The 27,993-nt window shown below is 37.9% G+C and overlaps 1 protein-coding gene across 1 annotated transcript; it reads left to right on the top strand.

Moving 5' to 3' along the window:
• Positions 1-181: 181 nt before the first annotated feature.
• Positions 182-10,410, top strand: LOC102555306 (complement factor H-like). Its single transcript, XM_006249954.2, has 4 exons — positions 182-254; positions 7,294-7,467; positions 9,974-10,171; positions 10,385-10,410. Exons 1-4 carry the CDS (start codon positions 182-184, stop codon positions 10,408-10,410), a joined length of 471 nt encoding a protein of 156 aa, XP_006250016.1.
• The last annotated feature ends 17,583 nt before the right edge of the window (positions 10,411-27,993 follow it).

The raw sequence follows: 27,993 nt of genomic DNA, 5'->3' as shown, positions 1-27,993 counted from the left end.
CAGCTTTAACAGTACTGCCAACTGGTGCAACCACTTTGTTCATTTCTTTGGCTGCTCCCTTGGGACCTTTGATATTTACCAAACTGGCTGCCAGGAATGCACCGAAATTCAATGTCATGCACTGTTAATGATTAGGTTCCCAGAAGCAGCACCATAGCTGGAGTGTCTTCTGCTTCAGAAGATGGGGTTCTGTCGCCTGTTGTTCTTAGCCAATGCCATCCCAACCTCATGGTTCTCTTCTGCCAAAGGGGAAAGTAAGCAGAAAGAGATGGGAAACATCCACATCCTGTTTTGTGTGTGAGGATATTTTTAAATCATTTTTATTTAAATATAAAATATTCGAAATAGAAACTAAAATAGAAAAATGTTTTAAATGAAAAATGAGAAAACATTTTAAATAATAAAAGTCAATTGTTTTATATAGTTACTGATCAGCAATTAAATAGAGAAAAAATTGAATAAAAATGGTTTCTTCTCTGTCCTCTGAACCTCAAAGTGTGATTATCCTCTATACATAATTCGGAGAGAAGAAAAGAAATTCTCAGAGAAATTGATGGAACTAGAAAATATCATCTTGATTGAGATAACTCTGACCCAAAAGGACTTGTACGGCATGTTCTCACTACACAAAAAAGTACAGAATAACCAAGATACAGTCCACAGAACTCAAAAAGATCAACAAGCTTAAGGGCCCAAGTGTGGAAGCCACAGTCCCACTTGTGAGGGAAAGAAAACAATCACAAGGAGGGAAGGAGAGTGGGGCCTGGGAGGGAAAGGACAACTGGATGAGGGAAGAGAGGAACATGATATGGTATTGGGTGAGGAAAAAGAACTGAAGCCCTGAGGTCCAGCAGAAAGAATTAACATAGGCATCCTCAGAACTAGGAATTTGGGAAGACCCTCCAGAATATACCAGAAATCTGGGTGAAAGACTCTCAGGACTTAAAAGAAGGGAGATTAGATGCAATGCCCTACAGTGGGGAGAGGGAACTTGTAGTGTACACCTCCAGAAGAAAGACAGGGCATCCCACATGCAAAACTCTGACCCATAATTGTTCCTGAAAGAACTATAGGGATAGAAATGGAGAGGGGACTGAGAAAAAGGAGGTCTAGCTACAGTCCCAATGTGGGATCCAGCTCAAGGTGAGGCCAAGACCTGACACTATTACTGAGGCTATGGAGTGCTCACAAAATGAGACCTATCATGACTGCCCTCCAGAGGACTCAACAAGCAGCTGAAAGAGTCACATGCAGATACTTGCACCCAACCAACGGACAGAAGCTGCTGACCCCTGTGAATGAATTAGAGAAAAGCTGGAAGAAGCTGAGGAGGAGGGCAACCCTGTAGGAGGAACAGCAGTCTCAATTAACCTGAATCTCTGAGATCTCTTAGACACTGGGTCATCAACCAGGCAGCATACACCAACTGAGATGAGGCCTCAAATACAAATAAGGCAGAGGACTTACGGGTCTGGGTTCTGTCAGAGGAGGAGCACTGTTATAAGACCCCCGAAGTGGCCCTACCTCAGGAGCGCCACCCACAGAGCACATCTTGACAAAGAGACCACTGCAATAGTATGAGGGTATAAGGTTTTTTAATCCATGTGCATGGGGTTGCTCATACACACAAGGAGAGGCAACCCCAAACCCAAAAAGTAGAGAACTTTTATACTTTACAGAGGCAGACTTTAGCAACAGGGCTAGTTGGCTTATTCTCATTGGTGGTACACAGGACAAAGGATCTTGTCAGGTATTGGGTGGCCTGCTCAAGGGGCTGTTCTTGGCTTAGTTAGTCACTTCCCTCACCTAACCCTACACCTGGGAAAATCACTGGGTAAGGGATAAGTTGGCAAGCCTCTTAGAAGGGAGAGGAACTGGGTGATCAGGCAGGGTCAGGAGGACATCTTGAGGTTGTTCTTGGAATTTACCACAGAGAGGGGTAGGGAGAACAGTTATTGTTTTGTCTTAATTAGTTTAGTCAGAATTGCCTCAATATTTTGATCACCAAAACTTTATCATATCACTGGGCAATCTGACGCCAGATGTATTTCTCAAAACCTTGTTTTTACAGCTTTGCTTTTCACATCTATGAAACTTTATTTCTTCAGCACATAACCCTCTAAAGACTAGAGGCCCTAGGGAGTTTTGAGGTCTGGTGGGGTAGAGTTTGAGAGATGGGGACATCCTCATGGAGACAGGAATTCAGGGAGGAAATATGGGACATGGAACAGTCAGACTGTGGACTAGGAGAGGAATAAAATTTGGAGTGTAAAAAAGACTAAATAAAATTAAATAATATATAATTATGACCAACAAATCTGGGTAAATGGTACACAGATGACTCTTGTAATAAATACATATATAACATATCAGTAAGAAAAACATACTTAATTTTATTAGTTCTCATGATACTCCCAATCCAAGCCACAATGAAGATACTTCATCATCTCACTAAAATGGTATTACTAAAAGGAGCCCTTAAAAATAACAAATGCTCATGCAGAGAAAATGAAGCTCATCAGCTCTTGATAGGAATGTGATTTTGTATAGTGACTATGTAGAATAGTATGAAGATTTCTGAAAAATATATCTAACATATACCATCCCTATGTTCCTCTTTTGGTATATATGCAAAGGAAATAAAATTAAATAACTCAGTCTCCAAGTATATATTATTTGTGCAGTGTTATTTTACAGAACCTAAGAATGGAAATTTGTCTGGTTTTATGTTACGGTATTTGATCCACTTGTATATGAATTTTGTGCAGTATGACAGATATGGATCAATTTCACTTGTCTTTCATGTAGACATCCAGTTAGACCAGCACTATTTTTGAAGATGTTTTTTCCCATTTTATATTTCTGGCTTCTTTATCAAAAATGTCACATGTCCACAGTTATACATATTTACATCTGGGTGTTTGCTTTGATTCCTATAACTAATCTGTCTGTTTCTATGCCCATACCATACTGTTCTTATTAGTACAGTTATGTAGTACACAATCAAATCAGGGAGTGTGTCACTTCTTGACATTCTTTTATTCTACAGGATTGCTATAGCTCATTTGAAGTTTTCTGTTGGTCTGTCTGTTTGCTTGCGAGCTTGCTTCCTTGCTTTTTTACATAACATTGAGTATTGTTTTCCAAGGTTTGTAATGACTTGTTTGGAATTTTGACAGAGATTATATTGAATCAGGAAATTGCTTTTGGTAGGATGGCCATCTTTACAATGTTAATCCTACTGTTCCAGGAGCATGGGGGATCTTTCCATCTTCTTCAATTTTTCTCTTTTTCTTCAAAGACTGGAAGGTTTAAATCACAAAAGTCTTTCATTCACTTGCTTGGTTCGATTTTCACAAGATCCATGTATTATTTGGGGCAGTTATAAAAGGTGCTGTTTTCCTTGATTCCTTACTTAGCCCATTTCTCATTTGCATATATGAGAGATATTGATTTTTGTTGAGTTTCTCTTGTATCTAACTACTTTACTGAAGGTGTTTTCAGCTTGAGTAATTTTTGTGGGATTTTTGGATATATATATATATATATATATATATATATATATATATATATATATATCACATTCATATCACCTGCAAAGAAAAATATATACTTCTTTCTTTCCAATTTGTATCTCCATGATCTCCTTCGGTTGTCTTATTGCTCCAGCTAAAACTTCAAGTACAATATTGAATAGATATGGAAGGAACACATGTGTTTCTGTCCTTGCTCCCAATTTCAATAGACTTGCTTTGAGTTTCTCTCCATTTAATTTAATGTTGGCTATAAGTTTCTGGAAAATATCTTTGTTATGTTATATCCCTTATAGTCCTATCTCTCTAAGACATTCATCTTGAAGGAGTGGTGGATTTTATTTCTTTATTTATCTATTTCTTTATCTATTTATTGAGATTATTGTTTTGCTTTTATTTTCAATTATATGTATTTTATCTCTTTGCAACCAATATCAGCCTATCCTCTTCTCCCAGTAATCCACTCATACAAATCCCTCCCCTACTCCTCCTTCCTCACTTTTGAGAAGGGGAAGTCTCTGTCTAGGTATCAACCCCCACTCCCTCTGCACATCAAGTCCCTGCAGAAATAGACACATCCTCTCTCACTGAGGCCAGGCAATGCTGTCCATTTAGGGGTGCAGGATCCACAGGCAGGCAACAGGCTCAGGGATAGACCCTGCTCCAGTTGTTTGGGAGACCTGCATGAAGACCAAGCTGCTAATCTGATACATATGTGCAAGTGGCCTAGGTTAAGCCAATGTTCAATCTTTAGTGGGTAATTCAGTCTCTGGGAATCCCCAAGGATCCAGATTAGTTGACTCTTGGTCTTTCTGCGCACTCCCTGTCATCGTTGGGTCCCTCAACTCTTCTATAATCCTCCCTCAGTTCTATCTAATATTTGGGTATGAGTTTCTATATCTTTTTCCATTAGCAGCCGGTTGCAGCCATTAAGAGGGCAGTTATGCTAGGCTCCTGTCTATAAGTATAACAGACTATCATTAATAGTGTTAGGTTCATGCCCATGTGATGGGTCTATATTTGGGACAGTCCTTTTTGAGCCATTCCCTCAGTCTCTGCTGGATTTTCTTAAAGAATTTTTCAGCATCAATGAAATGATCGTGTGGTTTTTACTTTCAGTTTGTTTGTAATGTGGGTTACATTGACAGATTTTTGTATGAAGAACCACCTCTGCATCTCTTAGGGGATGCCTAAATGATCACCGTGGATGATCCTTTTGATGTGTTCTGTGATTCAGTTTGTTAATATTTTATTGAATATATTAGCATCTATTTTCATGACGGAAATTGGTAATTCTCTTTCTTTGTTGAGTCCTTGTGTGGTTTTGACATCAGGGTGACTGTGGCCACTTTAAATGAATTTTTCATTGTTCCCTCTGTTTTTATTTACAAATTTGACAAGTTTTAGCATTACCCCTTCTTTAAAAATCTGGTAGAACTCTGCAGTAAAATCATCTGTCCCTGGTCTTTTTCCCCAACTGGGAGATTTTTAGTGACCAATCCTAAAGTCCCACCTCTGTTTCCCTGCCCAACCATTAGCTGTTGGCAACTTTATTTACTAATCAAAACCAAGTGGAGGCAGGAACATTTAGAATATTGCATGCAGGTTCTCTTGCAATTTGGGGAACCCAATTAACATAATTCAAGCATTAAACCAAATCCACAACAAAGATCTTCCCGAATCATTGGTTCCAAACCTAATGGGGACATTTAGAAGTGAGCCAAGCAAGAATGAGGAACTGACTCATTTTACTAATTTGCTGAGAACCCTAGGCATTAGAAGAATTATATCTCCTGATTAGGATATGGGGAGCTACTAGGTACCAATAATTAAATAAAAATAAAGTTTCTGTGGTATGCAATTTATCGCCTCTATACTGTACCACAATTCCTACCAACCATGCTCTCTTAGGTTTACGAAAGAGCTCTTTGAGATGATCTTAGCTTGTTCACTTTTCTTTATTATGGGTGGATGTGAATACATGTGCTTTATTTGCAGTGAACAAGAGATTACATAATTGGGGTGGGTGAAAATATCCATGAAGGGCAGGTCATTTGCTGAATATTAAAGATACTGAGATGCTTCATCAGCTGGAAGAGAAGTTCCAGATGTTGTGGTACATGATTGATTGCCCTTGGTCACCTTAGTAAAAAGTTGTAGTTATATGCGCTAGAACAGGTATGGGTGCAGGGAGGGAGCAGCATCACTCCTGTTGTTAAAATTTCTGAGTTTCCTAGGGTTTGGCAATGCTCAACACAGTCCATGTGCCCTGCAGTGGGAATTAAAGTATAAACTGAAAACTGGGACAATACAGGGATGATGATCATGATCTGCATCGAGAGAAATCCCACAAATTGATCGTTTGTGACATACTGAATCTTTAGTAGGATGAAATTTAGCAGTAATAAATAGAAGATCCTGAACTGGATCTTCTAATGAGCTGTATGATCACTGATTTGGAACATTAAATATATTAATCAATACTGTAAGTAGCTTGAGTGAAGACTTTGATGAAAAAAAAATCACAGCTCATAGGGCCACAGCATGCATCTGGAAAAGTGTTAGCTATTAATCTATTTGGGGCAGATTTAAATGCATCCTACCAGCATTGATGATGCCCTTTAAAGAATATTAGGTTTATTTCAAGGAATAAGTAATAAAAAATGACAAATTCAGAGCATGCTTACCCACATGAGAATTAAAAATAGATAAGCATCTGAGGACTGTGATAATATGACAGTATTTTAAACTATGCCACTTTTAATAATGAATGCTATTCTGATAGTAAACTACTTATTATTTATTAATAAGAATATGAAGAGGAAAGATTTATGAAAATGTTACTTATAAACATATTCATACAATGAGCAATAAAGAAGTTTAATATGATGTTGCAAAATAGCTTTAAAATGATGTAATCTCATCAAGTACATCAAATGATGTAATTTCAAGTCAAACTTTGAATAAGTAGTTATCATATTGGATACTAATGAATGTCCCTAATCTACTTCTCTGGTGAGTTGTAATAATAAGTGTGACTTCATGAGGAAAGACTTCTGCACATACTTCAGGTATCTGAATTATATTTGTTTTCCTGTCAGCCACACATCTGTCTTCTTATGCAGCTATTTTAATTAGGATAAAATGATTCACTGATCAAGTGGTTTATCTATGGGGTGTGTGTGTGTTTGTGTGTGTGTGTGTGTGTGCGTGTGTGTGCACACGCATGCATACATGTGTGTTTAAAAGTGAAAATTTATACACCATTTTCCTGTAACGTGAAAGATAAAGCTTCCTTATTCCATCAGTTTTCTCACATAAGTCAAAGGACACATTTGGTTCAAAAAGGAATGGGTACAAAATCTTCACAATGATTTAGGAGGATGAGCCTGTAAATATTAATTCATAGGTCTAAAGAGTGTTGAGAACAGCAAGGTCAAAATTAGAAAATAGAGGTAAAACATGAAGTTCTCTATGGTGAAGTTATGGCCAGGTATGTGAATCATAAATTATGAAACACTAAATGTGATGGCTTCGACAAAGAAGAATTCCTATCAGAGAGGCACAAGTACATCAGGAGGACAGAGAGGACACCTGAGTGATATGTCAAGCACAGGAAGATGTGCTTATTAAATGTGATATTTACAGATTTTGGAAACAAAAATAGTAACTGCCATTATATAGTAATTATAATAGTTATAATATTCTAAATTGTAAAATTATTCAATGTATTCTAATTATTTTATATGCTTCATTTCAGGAAATAAGTGCAGACCTCCTGATATTCTAAATGGGATCTCCTCACCTCACAGGGTTAACCACACAACTGAAGATGAAATAAGATATGAATGTAAAGGTGGCTTCTCCCCTTCAATCCTGGGAACCGTTGTAAAGTGTAGAAGCACTGGCTGGTTCCCTGCTCCAAGATGTAGTTGTAAGATTTATTTACATCTATTTTCCCCATAGAACAGAAATTACTCTTTTAAACATGCACAAATGGAGACATATTACTAGCAAATATTTGATTATTTATTTCTGTACATCCCTTAAAAACACTCTACTGTTCAAACAAGTATTTTATGTGATATTACATTTTAATTAATATTAAATTTTAAGATATTAAGTAATATTAAAAGCACATTTTAGAAAACCAAAAATTCATAATTTTTCTACTGAAATTTATGTATATGTGGATATGTATATTTTTGATGAACATTTTCAAAAATTTTTAGCAATTTATTGGGTAAGAATATCGGGTAAGAAAATTGTAACAAAAGAATCAGTTTTACTTACTTATTTGCATTGTAGCAAATATTTTTCAATAATATGTGCTTCATAATGAAACTTTGTTGTCCCCCATTTCTTTCAGCCAGATTTGAAGATAACCTGGCTGCTGACTGCATCAGTGTGATGGTGTCAGACATTATCTTGGCTGTCAGTTACCAGGATACTTTGCTAGGCTGTAGGCCATATGTCCAACATGGCTCACTCACTAGGATTTGGCAAGAGGCCTCAGTTCCTTGTCAGATAAGACTCTGCTTTGATTGGTTGATGAACAGCTAACTTACCTTACAGTTACTGATCAGAGAGATAGTAGGGGTCTAGAATCCATCCATGAACATCTCACACACACTATGTTTTTGCCATGGCAAAGCATATGCCTCATATGCTGAGTTCAACATGCACATGTAGAGGGAAATTACATTTCTCTCTGGAGAGAGTATCTTTGAAGGCTGTCAGTTCTCAAAACTCAACATGTCATTTTAGTCAAGCGTATTTTTTCCTGGGATACTTGTTTCCTTACTTACACTTTTTAGCCTGTCTGCACTCTGTTTATTTCTTTCTATCTAGTAATAGATGGTAACTGGGTATCATCACAAGCCTGATATTCCCTAAACGAACAAACAAACAAACAAACAAACAAAAAACTGAAGAAAAAGGCAACAATGCAAATGAATGATAAAGCATCTAATGTTAGTTATCTTTCCATCTTTGAGTTAATGTTACTAAGTAAATAACAAGGATTCATTTACTATTTGGGTGACTTGAATTCATTGTCAACTAGTCCAATCATTTTAAACCTCTGAACAGGAAGTTCTTTATGCTAAATATTGGGTTCTAAAGCAAATCTCATTGCCTAATGTCTACCAGGAAACAAAGGAGGAAAGGAATGAACAACTTCCTGATATCCCTTCAGAGGGAAGCCCTTGGTCCCAGTGCAGCAGAATATAGGGGGGCAATAAGGGAAATGGATGGGGGAATATCTGTATGGGGAGGGGGAGGGGATGGGAGAGTTTGTGGACAGGAAACCTGGAAAGGAAATAACATTTGAAATGTAAGTAAAGAAATATATCTAATAAAAAAATCCTAACAAAAAGAAAAGAAAAAATATGTGAGGTCCAAATTGTAATGAATAGATAAGATATTTGCAGTAAGAGATACCATTAATACATATGAGAACTGTAAGGAAATCATTTAATATTTTTATCATGAAAAATAACTATAAAAATAGTCTATTTTAATTTTTAATATTTAGTCCATCCAAAATTTCTTACACATATATAGTGTATTTTGGACTTTCTATCTCTTCTCATTCTCCCACATTTCTCCAACTCTGTGAATATCTAATTCTTGCCTGTCTTTTTCCAAATTCATAAGTTTGAGTTTTGATATATGATGCATTTAGTTTAACCTAGGTCATATGTGTAACTCTGAGATGGGAACTATCTTTTGGAACCTGGTTCAATCACTAGTGGATATATACTTGGAAGCATGGATTCCCGCTTTTCAAGCATCTCTCACCATGAAATATTTCAGATGTGACAGCCATGATGCCCTGGGCTCTTATTCCAGTCATTCCTGGATACTGTAGAAAATTCTCAAAAATCATCTCTTATGAAGCCAAAACTGAAATGAATAAGAAAGCCATACGATGTTTGTATGCTTTTGCTGGTATTTGTTGGAATTCTTTTAACATTGCATGAGGTTCTCTGATGTAGACTTATACTTCAAGGAAAATTAATACAAATCTGATATTAAAATTATTATTTGTATGTAAAAACATGAAGAAAAATTTAATGAAACATTTATATAACTTATTAATACAATGAAAATTGCAGCCCTTCTCTAGGAACATAAAAGTATAGTTCAATATGATATAATCACAATAGATTTCAGTTCTTATTCATATTGTAAATAAGTGGTTACATTAGATATTAACAACACTCTAATTCACCTCTCTGTTAAGCTGTAAGATATAAATGAACTTCATGAAAAAGACCTCCCTACAAATCTCAGTTGTCTAAATAACCTGTGTTTCTTTATTGAGGACACCCTCTGCCATCTCATGTAGTTATTTTAATTTATTGAATATAATTTAACAATCAAGCATCTTATCTCTGATATCAGTATTTTCTGCTTTCATTTATTCTTGTTGCAAGTGACACCTTGTGATTTTTCACAGTCCAAAAATGGAAATCTATACTATGATAAGAGACAACCAAGACCCTACTTCCCGGTACCTATAAGAAAGAAGTACAGGTATTACTGCAATCGTGGCTTTTTGATACCTTCGGGGTCATACTGGAACTACCTTCAGTGTACAGTACAGTGGAAGGGGCCTGCAGTCCCACGCCTCAGTAAGTCAATGTCTTTATTAAATCATGTTTGATTCTATCAAATACTGGAAAGAGAGGAGCACATGAATAATTATAGTTAAGTTTGTCATGACAAAAAGAAGACACATAGAGGAGTTTGGGGGCAAAGGTAACTGTAACCTGTGAGCAGATCTGCATGAAATGCACATAAAATGTAGACTATTAGAACGCCCTTATTGTTTTTTTCTCTTTCAGATGTTGAATATTGGCTTTATTTTTGAGTGTCATATATGCTCATTTAACTATTATATAAATTTGATGGTGTCATTGTTTTTCTTTTTTTTCTTTTTATTTATTTTTTGTATTAACTTGAGTATTTCTTATTTACATTTCTATTGTTATTCCCTTTCCCGGTTTCCAGGCCAAATCCCCCTAACCCCTCCCACTCCCCTTCTATATGGGTGTGCTCTTCCCCATCCTCCCCCCAATTACCCCCCTCACCCCAACAATCACATTCACTGGGGATTCAGTCTTAGCAGGACCAAGGGCTTCCCCTTCACTGGTGCTCTTACTAGGCTATTCATTGCTACCTATGCAGTTGGAGCCCAGGGTCAGTCCATGTATAGTCTTTGGGTAGTGGTTTAGTCCCTGGAAGCTCTGGTTGGTTGGCACTGTTGTTCATAAGGGATCTCAAGCCCCTTCAAAGTCTTCCACTCCTTTCTCTGATTCCTTCAATGGGGGTCCTGTTCTCAGTTCCGTGGTTTGCTGCTGGCATTCTCCTCTGTATTTGCTGTATTCTGGCTGTGTCTCTCAGGAGAGATCTACATCCGATTCCTGTCGTCCTGAACTTATTTTCTTCATCCATCTTGTCTAATTCGGTGGCTGTATATGTATGGGCCACATGTGGGGCAGGCTCTGAATGGGTATTCCTTCTGCCTCTGTTCTAAACTTTGCCTCTGTATTCCCTGCCAAGGGTATTCTTGTTCCCCTTTTAAAGAAGGAGTGAAGTATTCGCATTTTGATCATCTGTCTTGAGTTTCATGTGTTCTGTGCATCTAGGGCAATTCAAGCATTTGGGCTAATAGCTACTTATCAATGAGTGCATACCATGTTTTTCTGTGATTGGGTTACCTGGATATTTACCAGTTCCATCCATTTGCCTATGAATTTCATAAAGTCATTGTTTTTGATAGCTGAGTAATATTCCATTGTGTAGATGTACCACGTTTTCTGTATCCATTCCTCTGTTGAAGGGCATCTGGGTTCTGTCCAGGTTCTGGCTATTATAAATAAGTCTGCTATGAACATAGTTGAGCATGTGTCTTTGTTATATGTTGGGGCATCTTTTAGGTATATGCCCAAGAGAGGTATAGCTGGGTCCTCAGGTAGTTCTATGTCCAATTTTCTGAGGAACCTCCAGACTGATTTCCAGAATGGTTGTACCACTCTGCAGTCCCACCAACAATGGAGGAGTGTTCCTTTTTCTCCACATCCTCGTCAACATTTGCTGTCACCTGAGTTTTTGATCTTAGCCATTCTCACTAGTGTGAGGTGGAATCTCAGGGTTGTTTTGATTTGCATTTCCCTCATGACCAAAGATGTTGAACATTTCTTTAGGTGTTTCTCAGCCATTCGGCATTCCTCAGCTGTGAATTCTTTGTTTAGTTCTGAACCCCATTTTTTAATAAGGTTATTTGTCTCCTTGCGGTCTAACTTCTTGAGTTCTTTGTATATTTTGGACATAAGCCCTCTATCTGTTGTAGGATTGGTAAAGATCTTTTCCCAATCTGTGGGTTGCCGTTTTGTCCTAACCACAGTGTCCTTTGCCTTACATAAGCTTTGCAGTTTTATGAGATCCCATTTGTCGATTCTTGATCTTAGAGCATAAGCCATTGGTGTTTTGTTCAGGAAATTTACTCCAGTGCCCATGTGTTCGAGATGCTTCCCCACTTTTTCTTCTTTTAGTTTGACTGTATCTGGTTTGATGTGGAGGTCCTTGGTCCACTTGGACTTAAGCTTTGTACAGGGTGATAAGCATGGTGCGATTTGCATTCTTCTACATGTTGACCTCCAGTTGAACGAGCACCATTTGCTGAAAATGCTATCTTTTTTCCATTGGATGGTTTTGGCTCCTTTGTCAAAAATCAAGTGACCATAGGTGTGTGGGTTCATTTCTGGGTCTTCAATTCTATTCCATTGGTTTATCTGTCTCTGTACCAATACCGTGCAGTTTTTATCACTATTGCTCTGTAATACTGCTTGAATTCAGGGATAGTGATTCCCCCAGAAGTCTTTTTATTGTTGAGGATAGTTTTAGCTATCCTGGGTTTTTTCTTATTCCAGATGAATTTGCAAATTGTTCTGTCTAACTCTTTGAAGAATTGGATTGGTAGTTTTCCATTTCCTACTTAGAAAAGCTATTCAGTTTCTGAGTCTATTTTTTAATTGATTATTACAGTTCCTAGTTATTGGTGTTTTCTTCAGGCTGTTGTATCACATGTCAGTGCATTGAAGGCTATTCTTCACTTCTCTTCAATCAGATTTAGTGTGTCTGGTTCTATGTTGACGTCTTTGATCTACACAGACATCAGTCTCTGCAGGGTGATACATATGACTCTACTAGCATTCTTCTAAATACAAATATCCTGCTAATACAGCACCACTTGTTGAAGATGCTTTCCTTTTTCATTGTGTATTTTTGGCTGCTTTATCAAATCAGGAGTCTATAAGTGAGTCCATAAGTATGCAGAGTTTTGTCTGAGTCTTTTATTCTTTTCCATTAATCTATTTTTAGTTCAATAACTTGTGGGTTTTTTTTTTTACAATTGCTCTGTAGTATATCATGAATTCAGGATGGTGATAGCTTCAGAAGGTATCCTGGGTTAGGTGTTTTTTATTTTGCTTTTATTTTTGTTTTTCATATGAAGTTGAATATTGTACTTTCAAGCTAATTGTAGTGTAATTTAGATGTGGGGGGCAATAAATCTGTAGATTATGTTTAATTAGATGCCCATTTTAAATGTCTTAATTTTACCAAACTATGAGCATGAGAAATCTTTCTATCTTCTAATATTTAATTTAGATCTAATATTTAATTAGATGTTTTTGATGGGTCCTTATGTTTGCATGTATTTTATTGGTTGGAAAAATGATCTATAATTGCCTTTCTTTGCTGAATCTTTGTGTATTTGGGTATCAGGGTGACTGATGCTTTATAAAAAAGTCAGTGTTGCATCTGTCTCTATTTTGTGGAATAAATTGAGGGATTTTTGTGCTAGCTCTTCTTGGAACTTCTAGTAAGATATATGATTTGATTGCTTAGTTTGGGGATTTTGTGGGACTCTGAAATATATGAGGGTGTCTCTGACTCTTGCCTGTTCTTGGAACTCTTTTTCTACCTACTGGGTTCCCTCATCCAACCTTGATATGAGCCTAGTCTTTGTGCCTAGTCTTATTGCACCTTGTTAGGCCATGTTCAGTTGAAAACCCTCAGAAGTCTGATTTATTTCTGAAGGGAAATAAGGACCAAAAAAGAGTTGAGAAAGGGGAGTGGGGAAGGAGGAAAGAACTGGAAGCAGTAGAGAAAGGAGACACTGTAGTTGTGATGTACTGAATGAAGAAGAATAAATAAACAGAAAAGAAAGTCTGGTAGAATTCGGCATTAAATCCATCTGGCCTTGAGCTTTTTTGTTACCTAGACTTTTAATGACTGTTTTCATTTCACTGGAGGTTGTAGGTCTAATTTAATTCTATATCTGACCTTGATTTAACTTTCATCTATTAAGACAATTATCCATTTCTTTTACATTTTCAAATCTTCAGAAGTACATGTTTTAAAAGGGTGCCCTATAATTCTTAGGTTTTTCTCAGTGTATGTTATGTTTCTCCTTTCATTTCTAATTTTTTTTAATGTAGATATGTTATTTCTTCTGCTTAGTTAGTTTGGATAAGGGTTTTTCTAACATGTTGGTTTTTCTCAAGGAAAATCAGCTTCCATGAGTTTGTAGTTTGTAGGCTTTTTTTTTTTTTTTTTTTTTGCTATTGTTAAAATCCAGCATAAGTTCATGGATAGGATTCAGGAAGTTATTTCAATTTTCTTGTATCTATTGAGACTTGCTTTGTGGCAAAATATGTAGTCAATTTTGAAGAAAGCTCTTGCCGTGTTATATTCTTTTTAATTGTGTAAAATGTTCTGAACATATCTGTCAGGACCATATGTTGGTTCAAGTATTTCTCTCCTTAGTTTTGGTTTGGATGACCTGACCATTGGTGAGAGTGGGGTATTAAAATCTCCCACTATTAAAGTATGTCTTGAGCTCCAGTATTATTTATTTTACAGACATAGGTATCCTTTTTGAGGATAGATGTTAAGAATTAATTGCAGCAATATTCTGATGGCTTTTTCTTTGCTGTACTATGAACTGTCCTTCACTGTCTCTTTTGATTAATTTTAATTAAGATTTTTAGGTTGCTTCTCATGTCTGTTTGCTTGAAAAATCTTTTTATAACCTTTTACTCTGAGGTAATGTTTCTCTTTGATGTTGAGGTATTTTTTCTTGTATGTAGCAGGATAGATACTATTTTAACATCCATTCTGATATTCCATCTCTTTTTCTTGGGGAAATTGACCCATTTATGTTTAGAGATGTTAATGACCAATGATTGCTAATTCCTGTTATTTGGTGGTGCTGCTGCTGGTTGTGCTGATGATGGTGGTAATAGTGGTGGATGGTGATGATGGTGGTGGTGGTGATAGTGGTGGCTGGTGATAGTGTTGATGGTGATGGTGGTAGTAATGGTGGTAATGTTTGTGGATATAATGATATTTGTGATTATGGTGGTTGTTGTTGTGTGTGTATATGTGTTCTTTTATTTTTTAATTTTGGTTTGAGATTATTTAATACCTGTATTTTCATGGGCGTAGTTAAGCTCCATGTGTCGCGCCCACCTCAGCTGGCAAGGAAGACACAACACAGTCGGATTCTTCTCAACAGCCTTTACTGCAGGACCACCTCATTGCTGATACAGGGACCTTGAGGGCAGAAGCGCTCGTCTTATATACACAACAGGCTGGGGATATGCTAATTGTCTTTCAGGGATTGGCGGAGCATGAATCACCCCACTATCACCCCTGCTATTTTTCCTCCAGGGATTGGCGGAGAACGAATCACCTCACTAGCATGGTACTGTCCCGGCCAACTGACACCAGGTGCAAAGCCCGTGCATGCGCAGTACCATTGTTCACTACAGAAGAGCACCCTACATCTCCCCCTTTTTTGTTTAATAAAATGACTGGTCTAGATCTGGGTGGCACGTCAATCTTGTCATCACTCCTGTCTTAGGTCGTTCTCATCCAAACTCGGCCTTACCTGTTATAGAGTTACCCTATCGTCACTGGGCCCCATGTCTTAGGTTGGTCTGAGCTCCAGGAAAGTTGCCCATCTCTGGATACAATGACCCACATGACAGTGACAAAAATGATCTAGGGCGAACTCTTAATCTTTCAAAGAGGCCAGCCATATGTTGGGAGAAGCACCATTTTCAATGGCAGTCATAGCCTGGTAAACAACCACTTTGTGTCTGACATGTTTTCTTTTTAAACGGCCAATAAGCCAGAGACCTACTCCGCATCCCAGGAGGACAATAGCTCCCAGGCAAACATGCCCACCCACTCCTTAAAAAGGGAGAAAGCATTGGTAATCCATGAGGTAAAATCTTCAACTGTGATGGGATCCAACCTAGTGCTGTTGAGGACAGCAATCTGCATCAGCAATTGTCTTGATAGTTGCTCTTGCTCTGTTGAGAATGCTGAGAAAAGTTAGCTCGCAAAGGAATAATGCATAAACCTCTAAAGGAGGAAACGCAGGACAGCTGCGTCATATGATACAGTGCTTCAGTTTGTTCTTGAACTAAATCTATCCTTTGATTAGCTAATAGAAAGCCAGATGCCAAATGGGTACATTGCTCACATTAGAGTTTATATTATATTGAATATTGAAATGTGGCTCTACGCAACCAAACGCAGGGCAGGGAAAAGTTCTTAACAGTAAAACATAAGGTATGCGACAAGAAAAGTTAGTGGCAGCATACCATTGAGCCATTTCTCCATTTGGCACTTTACAGGGAACATCACACAAACAGGAGGTAGAGAAAAAGGTTGGCAAAACAGTAGAATTGCTATGAATTGGCATGGGTACTGGCCAGGATCTGGCAATAGCCCACAAGATGAGTGAATCAACCTAGATTACCATTCCCAGTAATAGTAGGGTTCGTAGTCTCATCTTCAGGAAGAGCAGAAGGCAATTTTCGAGTCAAGAGCTCAGGTACCCAAATTGGATTTTCTTGATTCTGCGGAAAAAACACAAATAGCTCTCCTAGATCTTGAAATCACGGGATCTGGGCCACGCCATTCACCAGTTAATACATCCTTCCACTTTACTTCTACATTAGTCATAGGTGTAGTAGCAGCATGGCTATCCGCAGCAGGGCGGCCATGTGCATTCAAAATTAAGAAATTTAGAGTAAAAAGTGCTAAAGGAAGTTGTTCTTTTGGTGTTTGGCCACTGGCAATTCCCTCTTTTTGTTTTTGTATAAGCTCTTTTAAGGTACGATGTGCTCTTTCTACAATTCCTTGACACTGGGGATTGTATGGTAATCCTGTAGTATGACCGACCTGCATTGTCTGGCAAAATGCCTGAAAGGACTTTGCAGTGTAGGCAGGTCCGTTGTCTGTCTTGAGACTATCAGGCTTTCGCCAGGCCGCCCATGCCTCCAAGCAATGACTAATGGCATTACGAGCCTTTTCACCAGTCATCAGAGTAGCGTGTATAATACCGGAACATGTATCAACAGAAACATGAGCATATTTTAAATTTCCAAATTGAGATATGTGTGTGACATCCATCTGCCAAAGTTTTAGTGGGATCAGACCACGACGGTTAATCCCCACATGAGGAGAGTGGTGAAATTGAACACAATTCTGGCAACGTAACACCACATCACGAGCTGTAGCCCTAGAGATGTTAAATTTTTGTTGAAGAGTAAAGGCAGGAACATGAAACTTTTGATGAAATTCTCTAGTGAGATCAACCAGAGCAGCATGAAAAATAAACTCTCTATGAGTACTAGCATCCACTAGGGTGCTATAACTGGTCATGGGACCAGGCAAATTAGTATGAGCTCGAATATGTTGTATGAAAAATTTATTTTTTCTGGCCCAAATCAAATTTTGCAATTCTAAAAGAATTTGACATATGGTACTACTCGACCGAATTGGCCCTGCAATTTCAAGTGAGCGCACAGCATTAACTTCATAAGCAGAGTCAGAAATTAAATTAAAAGAATCATGAAATCTTTTAAAAACTTCCAATACAATTTTACATTCTATAATTTGGGGAGTGCCTGGACTGTATTGAATTAAGACTGGTTCTTGAGAATCAACCATATAGGCACCTACACCTGTTTTGGAGCCATCTGTATAAATATCTAACATTCCAGACAAAGGCTCTGAGGCAGTGACCTTGGGAAAAATCACTGGATGTTCAGTAAAAAATTGTAGCAAAGAATCCTTAGGATAATGATTGTCAAACTCTCCGTCAAAACTACAGTGTAATATGGCCCAATCATCTATCAAGGCACACAGTGTTTCTATCTGAGCTGTTGTATATGGTATAATAATTTTCTTGGGTAAAATACCAAAATGCTGAGTACAAGATTTTATGCCTAACACAGCAAGCTGTGCAACAGCAGAAGGGTATTATTCAAGGGTCTTATTAGGAGAAATATGGGGATAAATCCAAAGACGCGGTCCCTGTTGCCATAGCACTCCTGTAGGCTGACGAAAGGTTCTCAGTATTCAAAAAGATAAGATTTCCAATCTAAATATTGACCTGAGGAGAGGCAGGCTTTAGCCAGACTCCCCCGATCCCCAGGGATGAGGCAATACCTAGCAATAGCCTCAACTTGAGCTACAATAAAAGCTGCATTGACCCCATAGGTTCTGACCGATTCTGCCAATTGCTTTATAGTCTTAAAGTCAACGGGTTCATGATATCGATGCCCATTAGCATCCAGAAACACTGGAAAACTTAATTCCATCTCTTTCCACACCTCTGGGCAAAAGAAAGTAGCTTTTTAGGCTTCACCATGCTTTTATATTGAGGGTTATATGGAGGTGCTGTTGGTATAACCACTTTCTTGCCTAATAGTCTGCCTCATTGCCACGTGCACTAGCATGTGGCCAGTCTGGATCATATCTCTCCCTCTTACACTGAGCAGCCTCTTCCTCGAGATCAGCCTCATCATCCCAAAATCCAGTCTCCAAAACACCGAGTCTATCCTTCATGCTACAAGGTTTGACTGCCAATCCCTATATATGAACGTATGATGGTGCGGTCTCCAATACCTCAACAAAGAGACATTGCCTTAAAATCTTTTAGAAGCCTGGTTTCTAGAATAAGATTTCCATAAAAATATCATCCCAATTTAGACCTGTTTCCCTAGATTGGCTCATGCCACATGTTGTCTAGAATGACTCCGTCCAAATTTACCAGTTTTATGTCAACTTTCTGTTACCAATATTACATTTTTTAATGTTACATTTTTTAACCATATCCAATAACTTAAAAGCCAATAGTCCATAACCAAGGCATGTAGAGAATATTCATACATTTAAAACCAATCAGAAACAAAATTGAAATGGCTACACATACCTTTATTATTTAAATCAATCACCATTTTTACTTTTTCTAGCTGTAGTTTTAAGAGAAACACCTTGTCACCTGTTGAGTCCAATAATCACAGTCAAAGATTTTTCTAAGAGAAACAGTCATCAGTTCCATTAACTTAGAAGCTGTGAAGCTCCTGGTGTCTTTAGGATTGGCTAGTGTAAACATTTAGCCAGCCCCCTGGGGGCTTGCCCAGCCGACTTAGGCTTCTAGCTACAGATGCAGGCTCCAAAAGCCAATTGAAACTTTTTATTCATTTGTTCCTTTCTTGAAAGGAGTTAAAGCTACATCAATGGGTGAATCAGCCAGCATTTAAAATTTTAACCTTTTCTTTTAAACATGAAACACAAAACATTCAAGCAATGAGAAGCAAAACCCAGACATAAATTGACATACATGGACAGCTTGGTGCACCAAGGACAGACAATAGACACAGAGGAAAAGAAAGATGGTTCCACCAAAGTGACCCAGACATCCTACCTAAAGAACCCAGAACCAGAAATAAGCACTTCTCCAATAGGAGCCAGCAAGGAGGCAAGACGTCTCCCATCTCCTTCTGTCTCCAGGAGAGCTTCAAAAAACTTAAACTCATTTACTTCTTTTGCCAAAGCATCTGTGGAGAGTTCGGGAGGACTGTTTTTCTCAACCCCATTCTCTCTCTTGTCTAGGGTGTAAACTGTCTCTTGCCAGGGTCCAAAGACTAAAAGCATCTATGAGAATCGACTTTGCTTCTCTAGATTTTAACATAACTCTAAAAGAACACATACACAAAAACATTTTACCATTATTACCTTGTCCCCTTTTGACCACTACCACTACCCCAAATCTTTATCTTTGCACATGCTTTCAATTTCTGCGATCCTTCTGAATTCTGCTTACTGGGGCCTTTAAAATCTGTATCCACCACCTGAGTTCCCATTTGAGGGGTCAATACGAGTCTGGTGGTGGAACTGAGGTCGAGTCCTGCGCTTCCTTTTATTGCTCTGCGGGGCAGCCCTGGACCCGATGGTTCTACCTTTAGTTTCACTTTCTCTAACCTGTTGGTGATGCTTTCTAGATTGTCTGACATTTCTAAGGTCAAGGCTTTTAAAGAAGAATATATCTTATTTGTTTCCTGGTCCTGATTATCCTCTTTTTTTTTATCTCTGGCTTCTCTCTGTTCCTTTTATCTCCTTTTCTTTTCTTTTTTTCTTTCGAGACCTTTTCTCCATCCGACATACTTTCTTGTTGCTCTGCAAGGACCCTCTGACCTGTCCTAACCGCTCTAACAGCATCCTCACATCGTTTATCCTCTAAGCAGGCACGGGCCATTTGCAAAAGAGGTTTTGGTCCAGGCTTAAGCTTGCCCTCTGTGGCTTCTCTATCCCACAAAAGAAAAAAAGAAACAAAATTACAAGCCCTACCCACAAAGGATCCATTGGCAACAACATTGCCATAGTTTAGAAACCTTTCCGCCTCTATACCAAGGCTTTCATCTTCTCTGCTTACCTCCAGAGAACCTTATTGTCCCTTATCCGGGAATTTACCAACGTCGCTGTCCTGAATTTAAAGAGTTCTGAATCCATGAGAATGTCCTCGGGTCACCGTATGGGCCACCAGTTGCCGCGCCCACCTCGGCCGGCAAGGAAGACACAACAGGGTCGGATTCTTCTCAACAGCCTTTATTGCAGGACCACCTCATTGCTGATACGGGGACCTCGAGCGGCAAAAGCACTCGTCTTATATACACAACAGGCTGGGGCTATGCTAATTGTCTTTCAGGGATTGGCGGAGCACAAATCACCCCACTATCACCCCTGCTATTTGTCCTCCAGGGATTGGCGGAGAACGAATCACCTCACTAGCATGGTACCGACCCGGACAACTGACACCAGGTATAAAACCCATGCATGCGCAGTACCTTTGTTCACCACAGGAGGGCGCCCTACATCCATGGATTGGAATTATCCTTCTAGTATCTACCATAGGGCTTGATTTGTAGAGAGGTATTATTGAAATTTTACTTTATCATGGAAAATATTCTTTTCTCCTTCAATGCAATTGATGATTTGTCCAGGCATAGTGGTCTAAGCCAGCATCTGAGGTCTCTGTGAGTCTGCAGGACATTTGTCCTGACACTTCTGTGTTTTAGAGTCTCAATAGAAAACTCATGTAACTCTAGTAGGTCTGCCTCAATATTTCACTTGCTTTATTTCCCTTGCAACTTTTAATATTTTTTTCATTTTGTCTATATGTTTAGTGTCTTCATGGTTATATAACAAGAGAAGGTTTCTTTTCTGGTCCAACCTACATGCCATTCCATCTGTTTCTTTTATGTTTATAGGCTTGTCCTTTAGGCTAGAAAATATTTCTTTGATGACTTCATTAAAATAGTTGTGAACCTTTGAGCTGGGAATCTTCTATATCTTTCGCTGCTGTTTGATCTTCTTTTTATTTATTTACTTATTATTGGATATTTTAATTTACATTGCAAATGTTATTCCCTTTTCCAGCTTCTCTGCCATAATCCCCCTATCCCATCCTCCCCTTCTTCTATAAGGGTGTTTCCCCTCCACAAACACCTCCCCCTTCCCACACCCCCTGACATTCCCCTGCACTGAGGGGATCCAGCCTTGGCAGGACCAAGGGTTTTTCCTCCCATTGGTGCCAAATAAGGTCATCCACTACTACAAATGCAGCTGGAGCCACGGGTATGTCCATGTGTAGTCTTTGGGTAGTGATTTAGTCCCTGAGAGATCTGGTTGGTTGGTATTGTTGTTCTTATGGGGTTGCAAGCTCCTTCAGCTCCTTCAATCCTTTCTCTAATTCCTCCAATGGGGACGCTGTTCTCAGTCCAGTGGTTTGCTGCTAGCATTCGCCTCTATATTATATTTGTCATGTTCTGTCTGAGCCTCTCAAGAGACAGCTATATCAGGCTTCTGACAGCACGCACTTCTTGGCTTCATCAATTTTATCTAGTTTTGGTGGCTATATATAAAGGGACTGTATACCCAGATGGGGCAGATTCTGAATGGCCATTCCTTCAATCTCTATTCTAAACTTTGTCTCTATGTCCCCTCGTGTGAATATTTTCGTTCCCCCTTTTAAGAAGGGCTGAAGCATCCACATTTTAGTCATCCCTCTTCTTGAGTTTTGTGTGGTCTATGGACAGTATCTTGGGTATTCGAGCTTTAGGGCTAATATCCACTGATCAGCGAGTACATAGCATGTGTGTTTTTTTCTTTTGTGATTGGGTTACCTCACCCAGGAAGATATTTTCTAGTTCCATCCATTTGTTAATGAATTTCATAAAGTCATTGTTTTTAATAGCTGAGTAGTACTCCATTGTCTAGATGTGCCACATTTTCTGTATCCATTCCTCTGTTGATGGATATCTGGTTTCTTTCCAGCTTCTAGCTATTATAAATAAGGCTGCTGTGAACATAATGGAGCATGTGTCTTTGTTGTATGTTGGAGCATCTTTTGAGTATATGCCCAGGAGAGGTATACCTGGGTCCTCAGGTAGTTCAATATCCAATTCTCTGAGGAGCCTCCAGACTGATTTCCAGAGTGGTTATACCACTTTGTAATCATACCAACAATGGACGAGTGTGCCTCTTTCTCCACATCCTTGCCAGTATCTGATGTCACCTGAGTTTTTTATCTTAGCCATTCTGAGTGGTGTGAGGTGGAATCTCAGGGTTGTTTTGATTTGCATTTCCTTGATGCCCAAGGATGTTGAACAGTTCTTTAGGTACTTCTCAGCCTTCGATTCCTCAGCAGAGAATTCTTTGTTTACTTCTGTACTCCATTTTTAATAGGGTTATTTGACTCTCTGGTGCCTAACTTCTTGAGCTCTTTGTATATTTTGGATATTAGCCCTTTATCAGACGTAGGATTGGTAAAAAATCTTTTCCCAGTCTGTTGGTTGCCTTACAGAAGCTTTGCAGTTTTATGAGATCCCATTTGTCGATTCTTGATCTTATGGTTTAATCAGGAAAATTTCCCCAGTACCCATGTGTTTGAGGTTATTTCCCACTTTTTCTTTTATTAGTTTGAATGTATCTGGTTTGATGTGGAGATCCTTGATCTACTTGGACTTAAGCTTTGTACATGGTGGTAAGAATGGTTCGATATGCATTCTTCTACATGCTGACTTCCAATTTAACCAGAACCATTTGTTAAAAATGCTATCTTTTATCCACTTTTAGTTCCTTTGTCAAAGATCAAGTGACCATAGGTATGTGGTTTCATTTCTGGATCTTTACTTCTATTCCACTGATCTACCTGCCTGTCTCTGTACCAATACCTTACAGTTTTTAATCACTATATCTCTGCAGTACTGCTTGAGGTCAAGGATGGTGATTCCCCCCAGAAGTTCTTTTACTGCTGAGGGTAGTTTTCACTGTCCTGGGTTTTTGTTGTTCCAAATGAATTCTTCAAATTGCTCTTTCTAATTCTATGAAGAATTGAGTTGGAATTTTGATGGGGATTGTATTGAATCTGTATACTGCTTTTGGGAAAAATGGCAATATTTACTATATTAATCCTGCCCATCCATGAGCATAGTTTGATCTTTTCATGGAGTCCCAATTTCCTAGATGATTTGTATCAGGAAATTTTTTTTAAGATTTAACATTTTATTTTACTGATACATCTATTTCTTCAAATATGTGTTCAACACCCAAGATTCCCTCTTTAGTCTCTTGTAGTCTGTTGGTGAAGCTTGCTTCTGTAGTTGCTATTTGCTTAGCTTGTTTTTTGTTTTTTGTTTTTTGTTTTTTCATTTCTAGACGTTTCTGGGTACGTGCTTTATTGCTTCTATTTTATTTCCAGGTCTGGAACAGTTTTAATCAAACTTCAAATGTATGTTTTGTTTGGCTTTCTTGACTTTCTTTCAGAAAATTCTCATTTCCTCAATTTTTTTGTTTCTTTTTTTCTTCATGTTCTTTAAGGAATTTGATTCACTTCTTATTTAAAAAATAGTATCATTGTCATAAATTTTAAGGTCTTTTCTTGTGCTTCTCTGTGTTAACATATTAAAGAATGATATAGTAGAATAGCAGAGCCCTGGTGGTGAAATTTTGCCCTGACTTTTGTTGATTGTGTTCTTTAAAATGCCTTCTACATATCTAGTTTTGGCATGAATACAGGTCTACTTGCTGATTTCTGAGTTTGTCACTGCTGGAAGGATGTTGTTCTTAATTTCTGTTCCTGTCTACTCCTCTGCTGTGGAACCTGTAGTTGAGCATGGCTCTTGACACAGGATGGTGTCTACGACAACGCAATGAGTATGGTAGTGTGTTGGGGATAAAAAGGGGAAAAATGGGGAAGGTCTGCAGACCAGCACCATATCTGTTCATCAACCAGAAGGTTCTCACATATATTGGGGGTTAGAATACCAAGACTATGGAGAGAGATGATTGGAATAGTATGTGGGGTTGTGGAGAAAATAGGGAACGTCCTTAGGCAAGAGGCCTACCTGGGCAGTTTTGGAGAAGGTTCCATGAGATGTTGAGAAGAAGATATATCCTTTTAATTAGGATGGAGTGTTCTATAAATATCTGTTAAATCCATTTGGTTCATAACTTCTGTTAGTTTCTCTATGTCTCTGTTTAATTTCTGTTTCCATGATCTGTCCTTTGATGAGAGATGGGTGTTGAAATCTCCTACTATTATCATGTGAGGTGCAATGTGTGCTTTGAGCTTTAGTAAGGTTTCTTTTATGAACGTAGGTACTCTTGCATTTGGAGCATATTTAGAATTGAGTGTTCATCTTGGTGGATTTTTCCTTTGATGAATATGAAGTGTCCTTCCTTATCTTTTTTAATGACTTTTGGTTTAAAGTCAATTTTATTTGATATTAGAATGGCAACTCCATCATGTTTCTTCGGGCCATTTGCTTGGAAAGTTGTTTTCCAGCCATTTACTCTGAGACAGTGTCTGTCTTTGTCTCTGAGGAGTGTTTCCTGAATGCAGAAAAATGCTGGGTCCTTATTACATATCCAGTCTGTTAGTCTATGTCTTTTTATTAGGGAATTGAGTTCGTTGATGTTGAAAGATATTAAGGAATAGTGATTTTTGCTTCCTGTTATTTGGTTGTTAGAGGTGGAATTATGTCTTCTTTGTCTCTCTTTTCATTTCCTTGCAAGGAAATTATATTCTTGCTTTCTGTATTATGTAGTTTCTCTCATTCTGTTTGAGTTTTCCATCTATTATACTTTATAGGACTGGATTTATAGAAAGATATTGCATAAATTTGGTTTTGTCATGGAATATCTTGGTTTCTCCATCTATATTCATTGAGAGTTTTCCTGGATACAGTAACTTGGGCTGGTTTTTGTTTTTCTCGTAGATGTCTGTATGACATCTGTCCAGGATCTTCTGGCTTTCATAGTCTCTGGTGAGAAGTCTGGTGTAATTCTTATAGGTCTGCCTTTATATGTCACTTGATCTTTTTCCCTTACTACTTTTTTTTTCCCTTACTACTTTCAATATTCTTTCTTTGTTTTGTGCATTTGGTGTTTTAACTATTATGTGATGGGAGAAATTTCTCTTCTGGTACAATCTATTTGGAGTTCTGTAGGCTTCTTGTATGTTAATGGGCATCTCTTTCTTTAGGTTAGGGAGGTTTTCTTCTATAATTTTGATGACTATATTTACTGGCCCTTTAAGTTCAGAGTCTTCACTTTCTTCTACACCTATTATCCTTAAGTTTGATCTTCTCATTGTGTCTTGAATTTCCTGTTTGTTTTGGGCTAAGAGCTTTTGGCATTTTATATTACTTTTGACAGTTGTATCAATGTTTTCTATGGTTTCTTCTGCCCCTGAGATTCTTTCTTTTATCTCTTGTATTCTGTTGTTGATGCTTGTATTTACAGCTCCTTGTCTCTTCCTTTGGTTTTCTATATCCAGGGTCGTCCTCTTTTGTGCTTTCATTATTGTTTCTATTTCCATTTTCAATTCATTCACCTGTTTGGTTGTGTTTTCCTGTAATTCTTTCAGGGATTTTTGTGTTTCCTTTCTAAGGGCTTCTACTTGTTTACTTGTGCTTTCCTGCATTTCTTTAAAGGAGTTCTTTAGGTCTTTCTTAAAGTCCTCCATCATTATAAAAAAAATGTGATTTTAAATCTAATCTTGCTTTTCTGGTGTGTTTGGATATCCAGTATTTTCTTTGGTGGGAGAACTGGGCTCTGATGATGCCAATTAGTCTTGGTTTCTGTTGCTTAGGTTCCGGAGCTTGCCTCTAGTCATTGGGTTGTCTCTGGTGTTTGTTTGTCTTGCTGTTTCTGTGAGTGACTTGACCCTGTATAGGCCTCTGCATCAGCACTCCTGTAGAACTGTCTTTCTGTTTTCTTTCAGCCTTTCCTGAGAATAGGTGCTCTGATTTTAGGTGTGTTGGCACTCCTGGAGACTGTGTTCCAGCTCTAGGCGTGAGCAGGAATCAAAGGGTCCTGCCCATGATTGCTCCTAGGTCCTTGCACCCAGGGGGCACAGTTGGCACTATGCGATTCCCTCTTGGGTCTGGACTGTGGGCAGAGGGTAGTCTCCTCTGATTTCTCAGGAGTATCCACACTTCTGAGCACCCATCTCTCTTCCCCATGGGATTTGGATACAGGGAGCTGTTTGGACAGTTCAGTTTGGTCCTTGTCACAGATCAAATTCACTTTTCTAAATTCTGTTTCATATTAGCCACTAAGTATGGGGATTTAATTCACAAAATTTTGATTATGCTTCCCTAAAAATATATATCTGCCCTTTCCTATAAATATATACCATGTGATAAATATAATTAAACTGAGCTGTACAATATTTTTAAACTGAAATTTTATAAAAGCATAAGTGAAGATATAAATGCTATAAAGAAACCTATTTTCTTATTAATATTCTTTCAGCAAAATGGTTTATTGTTGGTCTTCTTAGACAGTTTTCATACAGTTTTTATTTTGTTAGCATATAATAACCTATAAAATCTTTGTTCTTGTTATTGGAATTACTATAATTATCCACTGATGTATTAGAAATGAAATCTTCGGGGCTGGGGATTTAGCTCAGTGGTAGAGCGCTTACCTAGGAAGCGCAAGGCCCTGGGTTCAGTCCCCAGCTCCGAAAAAAAGAACAAAAAAAAAAAAAAGAAATGAAATCTTCAATTTTATTATGCACTAGAGTCATGTGATGTACCTGTATTTGAGAATGTTGTAACTAAAAATAATATCACATGGTTTAAACTAAATGACAAAATAAATTATTAATGTCATATTGGATACTTGAACAAAGATAAAGATGCCAAGGGCTCCATAACATGTAATTATGATAGATGGTCTGATAAAACTTCATGTTGTTATAAGTACTATTGTTTTTTAAATTCTTTTTAAAAATGTATTTTACTTTAATAATTGAATTTCCCAGAATCTTATATCTGATTTAAAGTAAACTAAGAGAAAAGAGAAATTACTAGCACAAAGATGATATTTGCTTATATTATTTCATTACATTCATTTATTTTTCCTATGTGTGTATTTGCATGCATGTGTGTATTTATGGATGTATGTACATCACACTGTACATGTAGATGCCAGATATTTGTGAGAATTGGCTCATTGTTTTCATCATATAAATCCTTGAGTTCAAACACAGGTCTCCAGGCTTAGAGCCAAGCAATCTTACTACCTTGGGCTACTCACTGTCCTGATAATCTGTTTTAAAAGAAAAAATTCATTAGGTGTGATGGCACATACTTGTGACACCAGCACTTAGGATTCTGGAAGGTTTTAAGTTTGAGGACCTATTAAGATAGAAAATTAGTCCCTGTTTCCAAAAACAAGCAAAGAAATATATACTAAATTAATGATTCATGTGCATAAACTGTGTATATCATGTGCCCCTGATTGGAGTATAATTGTTTTATTATCATAAAAGCAAGATCTTATTTATGTGAGCAGAATTTATTTATGTTTACCAAAATTAGGATTTGTAATAGGAAACAAAATCATGTAAACTTAAACAATGTGAGGAAGAAGATGAAGAACAAATTGACAGAGTAGAAAATATTGGAAAGATAGTACCAGAGACTGAGAAAATTGATTTTCAGTTCAACGGTCTACTCACGTTTAATTCATTAAGGATGTGAACATATAGCAAAGGGGCACACACTTTCCT

The sequence above is a fragment of the Rattus norvegicus genome, chromosome 13, assembly GCF_036323735.1.
Source record: "Rattus norvegicus strain BN/NHsdMcwi chromosome 13, GRCr8, whole genome shotgun sequence".
Lineage (NCBI taxonomy): Eukaryota > Metazoa > Chordata > Mammalia > Rodentia > Muridae > Rattus > Rattus norvegicus.
This window is presented reverse-complemented; position numbering and strand designations above follow the sequence as displayed.

Coding starts and splice junctions, on each gene's coding strand:
- LOC102555306 (XM_006249954.2), top strand. CDS start 182: ATGGGGTTCTGTCGCCTGTTGTTCTTAGCCAATGCCATCCCAACCTCA. Junction 7,468..9,973: donor CCCTGCTCCAAGATGTAGTT/GTAAGATTTATT, acceptor TCTTGTTGCAAG/TGACACCTTGTGATTTTTCA. Junction 10,172..10,384: donor GCCTGCAGTCCCACGCCTCA/GTAAGTCAATGT, acceptor TTTCTCTTTCAG/ATGTTGAATATTGGCTTTAT.